This window comes from Ixodes scapularis, unplaced genomic scaffold (genome assembly GCF_016920785.2).
Source record: "Ixodes scapularis isolate PalLabHiFi unplaced genomic scaffold, ASM1692078v2 PGA_scaffold2__306_contigs__length_199485367, whole genome shotgun sequence".
In the NCBI taxonomy this organism is placed as follows: domain Eukaryota; kingdom Metazoa; phylum Arthropoda; class Arachnida; order Ixodida; family Ixodidae; genus Ixodes; species Ixodes scapularis.
Genome location: NW_024609857.1, coordinates 57,808,928 through 57,814,927, shown reverse-complemented (window position 1 = coordinate 57,814,927; position 6,000 = coordinate 57,808,928). Strand labels below are relative to the sequence as shown.

At 45.9% G+C, this 6,000-nt stretch overlaps 1 protein-coding gene across 1 annotated transcript in view; it reads right to left on the bottom strand.

The window, feature by feature from the left end:
* Positions 1-568: 568 nt before the first annotated feature.
* LOC8025091 (trithorax group protein osa) overlaps positions 569-6,000 on the bottom strand; it is a 47,643-nt gene continuing 42,211 nt past the window's right edge. Inside the window, exon 15 of the mRNA XM_029987459.4 lies at positions 569-1,796. Within this exon, the coding sequence (XP_029843319.3) occupies positions 789-1,796 (1,008 nt within the window). The 3' untranslated portion in view covers positions 569-788. The remainder of the gene's footprint in view (positions 1,797-6,000) is intronic.

Below are 6,000 nucleotides of genomic sequence, written 5' to 3'. Positions count from 1 at the left end.
GCGACACCTGTCCCCCACCCCCTCCTCTTGCTGCCAGAGCACATGAAGTCTACACCTCGGAATGTGGTGCGGTTTGACAGGGTCGCAGGTATGAAGATGGTGCCGACGTCACAAGTGTTTCTGCACGTCTTCAGTGGCGACTTTTTTTCGACTTTCTCCTTCCCCTCACTTGTAGCTAACCAGCCAGAGAAGCGAACAGTGTCAAAACTCAAATTTTCCTAAAACAAGTCACATGACTTGTCAAGTTCTACTTCGGGTCCTTACAACTCGTGCCCCTCACAGAACTCGCCATCAAACTCACCCCAACCTCACAGAACTGAAGATTGTGTACTCATGCCCCTCACTGAAACTCGAGAGTTCTCTGGGTTTACAAACTCGCCTACCTCATGTCTGAGGGTGAGGTGGCACTCACGAGCAAGAATACTGAAATAGGCTATTCTTCGATGTAAGCAGCACTCATTTTAGTAAATTTTGCTTGCCTTCTTGACCCACCACTATTAAAGTTTAACTATACTCAGCTAGTTTTGATATAGTGCCAAAGTTCAAAATAAATGCAGTCTTACGACAGTTTTCTCAAACCAAAAGTGTGAAAAGTTTATTCGCACATCAAGACAGATACAAATAATAACCAATGTGAAACAAACGGGTGATGGATGTAGAAATGCAAAAAGAACAAGCACATCCTCAAGACACCAAAACATATCTGGGAAATTCTTTTCCTTGTGCTACTTACTTCGAAAATGTCCTGGTGCAACCCCAGAATGACCGTCAAAAAAGAACCAAAGACCTCAGAAACGTGAGTTATAGTCAAAAGGCCTGCCCAAAAGGCTGGACGATGGCCCAAGCAAGCCCTCTGACCTTCCTCTGTCCGAAAGGAGAGGTCTGTTAAACTCTGCAGCGGGATATTCGTCGTACCCACCACGGTTGCTGAAGCCCAGCTCGGAAGAGCCATACTCATAACCGGACTGGTCATGAGGACGTCTTTCCCCGTAGGTATCGATGGTCATGCTTTGAGCCGATCCTGACATCTTCTTGAGTCGATCAAGCACACTGGGTCCCTCAAAAGCCTGAGCCGACGACGGCAACAACGTGCGCCTCGGTGCAGCTGTAGGAGGTTCTAAAACGTCTTTATACGGAGCCCCTTCGTGTGGCTCTTGGTAATCGTGACCGTACATGTTCCCAGAGTTGAAATCGTGCCCAGTGTGGCTCTGATCCATTGCATCCCCATACGAGTAATCGTGTGAACGATCAAACTCCATTGGGCGTTCGAGCGGAGTATCCATCGACAGGTGTTCTTGCTGAGAGGTTTGCTGAGCTTGACGGTTCAACTGCTGCCCAATCTCTTGAGCAAGGTCTGGACGTGTCAGCTGGCGCGAGAGCTTGCTGATCTCGACTGCAAGATCGTACTGGAGCTTCGAAAATTGATCTGATGGAGTGGGCCCAAAGCCTAATCCTCCCAACAGAGGTTTCTGCTGAGGTCTTGCGTTTGTCTGAAACTGCTGGACCCCCGGCGTGGGGAAGACTGGCTGATTAGAAGGGGGAGGTCGTACCGAGCCATTGTTGTACTGCGGCTGTTGCTGCGGTCGAGTGTTTGGCTTGGTCCACGGCTGCTGCTGTGGCGCTCCGAAGCGGTTGCCTCCACTGTTGAAGGGTGTTGGCTTGCTGCTGTTGCTGGTGCTCCAAGGCTTTGCAGTGGAGTAGACGTTGGGAGCACGGGGCCGGATGTTGGGGGGGCCGCCGGGTGTGTTTGGCCCTCCGATCAGGGGTTTCTTGGGGGCAATGCTAACAGATCCACCCTGAACAGAAAGTGCAGAGGAACAGTTCAAAATTTTGTTATACAAAGTTTGCCCCTTTCTGTGATGCTTATTGTTAAAGCGACTGCTGCGTTAAAGTCAACTTTGCAAGAGCATGAATGAAAAATAACGCAAGAAAATAAAGCAGTGATGGAAGAGGTGTTTGACTTTCCGTAGCAGGTTCTGTAGCAGGCAAAAACATTGCTTTGGAGCAGTCACTGATCCTTTCAGATCAGATGCCAACATCGGTTTGCATATAATTTGAAAATGGAAAAGTGATTGCATCACTAAATGAGTTCCTCCTTGATGACGACTGAGGATTCCTCTGATACTGGAGCACATTACTTATCCCCTTTTGTAATAATAATAGATGGGGTGCCAAAAAAACACAGAACATTCTTTTTTTTTTTTTTAGCAATAAGGTTTTAGTCAGAGGAAGCTCTATTTACAATGGGTACTAAAAAAATTGATAAAAAATGAATCATAGCGCAACACTTCAGTTGGGACAAAGCTTCTCTCCCCTCACACTATTACAGCCGGTAGTTTATTTAGCCTGTATACAGTCAAATCTGTTTATAACGATCTACATCAGACACGCATTTTAGTTTGATGTATCCCGTAATTCACTATATCAAACCCGGGCCTACGGCAGATTTTGAGGCCGGGGCTTCATAACGAACAGCGATTTTCTTGACACTACAGCAAACACACGTTAATGCATTCTTCAGCGGACCGCGATAACACAACCGATAACACTCTAGGCGGGCTAACGGCTGGAACAAATTGTAGCTTTCGAACTCTTTATACTGCGAGGACGTTTACAAAATCTGAGCACCCTGGCGTGCACGAAAAGAAAAATCTTTTACTATTCTAGTTGACTGCGAAGACTTTTCGTCCAGTATGGCAATTGTGTCCTTGAAAGAAACAAGATTTTGCTTCCGTGAATCCAGAGTCCAAACAAAACCAGCGGAACTGTACAGAGATAAAAGAAAATTGCGGTGGCTTAGCTCGGCTATGCCAGGATATATGTAGCGTGAGCTGATGCACGCAAAATGAGAGGCGCTATAGAGCAGCTCCGGTGCAGCGTCAGACTTAGCTACTGCGCAACGGAGGCGCACAGCTGGGCACGCAGTGGCACCAGTGCATCTGCTGCAGCTCTGGAATGTGCAGACCGGTGAGGCAGGCGTGGCGGCGGCGGCTCCGGCGCGCCGTGTGACGTCACTGCTCCTCGCACATGCGCAGCACGGAGCACGGCTCATTATGCGAGTCACGCGAAACTGCTCAACCTCAGCCAGTGTGGCTCACGCTACAAAAAAGCTGTGCAGAGCAGCCGAGGCGCAGCGAGAATGGCTGGCTGCAGGCGAACGCCGCCTCCTATCCAGTTGCGAATGCCTCATGATCGCAGACAGAAGTTCAATGATCACTAAAATCTGTACTTTGCACCAAGGAATCATTTCCAGCTTGTCAAAGAATGATAAAGACGGTTGCAATTTTTTGTGCGAACCGGATTAAAAATTTAGAGTAGAGACTGCTCCTAGCAGCGTGTCCTAACCTTGACTTTTTGTGTATGTGCGTGTTTTCTGCGCTCTCTGCGGTTACTCTTTTTGTTTGAAGTTTAGGAAGCTTTAACTTGTTGTTTTTAATGTTTATTAATGCTATATTCTTAAATTTAATTGTTAAGACTAAGCTCTTTGCCGATGACTGTATTTCGAACACAGAGGCTAAGGAGCCCACTGATCAAATTAATCTTAACGTACATGTTTAGCACACATTGGTCAGTGGTGCAATACATGGCAAATGTCACTAAACTTAGAGAAAACCGTCTGTATGACTATTACTTTCAAAACAAAGCCCATTCAACTTGCCTATGTTATTGAAAGGTATCCACTGGCAAGGGTAAGCAGTTACAAATATCTGGAAGTAACTATTTCTCACGATCTCCGTTGGAGTGCTCATATTGATAGCATTGTAATAAAAGCAAATTACAAACTGTACTATTTAAGGCGATCTACGTTCAATTAACACAAAACTTTTGGCTATAAAACACTGATTCGTCCGTTGATAGAATATGCGTATGAAATCTGGGATCCTCATTTTGTTAAAGATGTGCTAAAGCTAGAAAAGGTGCAACGACTTGCTTTGCATTTTATTTTATTTAAATATCGTCGACCGGATTCACCTACAGCACTGTATTCAAAAGCCAACATTCCATTACTTAAGATGAGGCACAAAGAAAAAAGTCTGAAATTTCTATATATGATTATCAATGACTCACTTCAGATAGACAAAACAGCTTACCTAGTTCCTGACGAATCAAGAATAACTCGGAACAAACACAGTCGCGCACTTCATCAGCCCCAGTTCTTCAAGGACTGTTTCAGATACTCGTTCTCTCCACAAACCATAAGTGATTAGAATCTTCTTTGGGAGCAAGCTGTGGTATGCCAATCACTTGAAGCTTTTTCCTCTCATACTGCATCTTGCAAAATAAAATGTTTTTTGTTTTGTGTATTTTTTTTTTTTTTATTTACACATTCTAGCCCATGATGGATCTCAATTTTATTTGTTATTAGCCCCGTGCGCGACCAAAAGCGTCGCTGTGGTCGGCCTTCCACGATTGGCCGAAAAGCTGACTATGACGTCTGAAAGGGTATGCCATCGACGGAAATAAGAAGAATGAAAGAACTTTAATTTCGACGGTGTTGGCAGTGTTGCTTTGAGAGCGCAATGATTTCAGGCTTCCACCATGCTATTTACAAACACCATCGAACTTGTTGTTCGCAAGGTAATGACGTCACAAGGGGGAACCATAGGAGGGCGCCACCAAAACATCTCGCCGCTAATAGACCCTATGCAAAATTCTTTGTAGCTATTATCATCATCATACTCGGGAAAGACGCGCCGCCATGTTGAGGTGTTCTTGTCATCTTGTGCCGTGCTCTTTACTGCGTGGTCTAGCTCTTTTCTAGTAAACTCTTCATAGTTATTAGTTCTTGCAATGGCATCGGAGTGGACTCTAGACCTTTCCAAGCTGCTAGAGCTCCTGGGATGGGTTTGTGGATTCGTACTACGAGTCGAAAACGACCTCCAACAGGCACAAGCTTCGGAGCGGTACCGGTGGCTCCCTAGTTTTTTGATCCTCGATACCGTTCCGGGCACGCGTTGAGAGTCTATCGAAGAGGTAGCGCGAAGCACCAGCCTTTATGTTGCAGCTGCCAAAACGAGATTTTATGCATGCACTCCCACCTTCGATATTCTTGCTTTCAGTGTAAGCGCACTGACATTCTTGGTGCAGTGGCTGCGCGTGCACGAGAGACATACTTGTACGGGTGCAGTCATTCTGCTGTGAGAAGCAACTCGCAAGAGAGGTGTTCGACAAACCGCAGAACAGCTCTAAACGGTTATAACAAATCACGATGGCCGGATGGCCGTTCACTATAACAAAATTATGCGCGTATGAAGCTCACTTTGTTTCCGAAGGAATCTTTGTAGCCACTCTGCGTGCATCGTGGAACACAGCAGTACTGGGGCATACTTCTGGAGCTTGCACCTTCCACATCAACAACGTAGGTGACGCAGCCAATGCGGCTAGGGCACTAGGACGCAACCTCGGGCACTCGGGAGAGTATGGACAGTACGGCGGAGCACCCCCAACATGGTGGACATATGAAGTTCGCACACGGTAAACCAGATGGCGCTATTCATTCTCGCATATGGCCTAAGCATTTTTTGTGATTATTTATTGATATCTTTTATAGTACCCTTTCAAGGTAATATAAAAGGTACTACATTTTTGGATGTGGTAAACACACCAGACAACACACCAGCCACCATAATACAGAAAAACACACCAGGCACCATAATAAAACTACACCAGACCATACACTTTTTGCAGTGGAACCTATAGACGCTTTGCAGACGTGCCAGATTGCAGCCGCCATGGCTGACCTACTCTAGTCTGACTGAGATGCTGAGCCACTGAAGCGGGCCTTGACAAGCCTCCACAAAGGCTTATGCTAGGAACAAGGACGAAGTATAATCTAAAAATGGCAATAACTAGGACTACTGTGGTAATGATAAAGTGAAGTAAACAGAGTAAGAGAAAACAACTAAAGGTCGGTTATGGCAGTGCCCATGCACAGCTGCTGCAAAGCGTCTATACAGGAGCCACTGCTCTATGGGTTCCGTTTCTAAAAGCATAGAAATA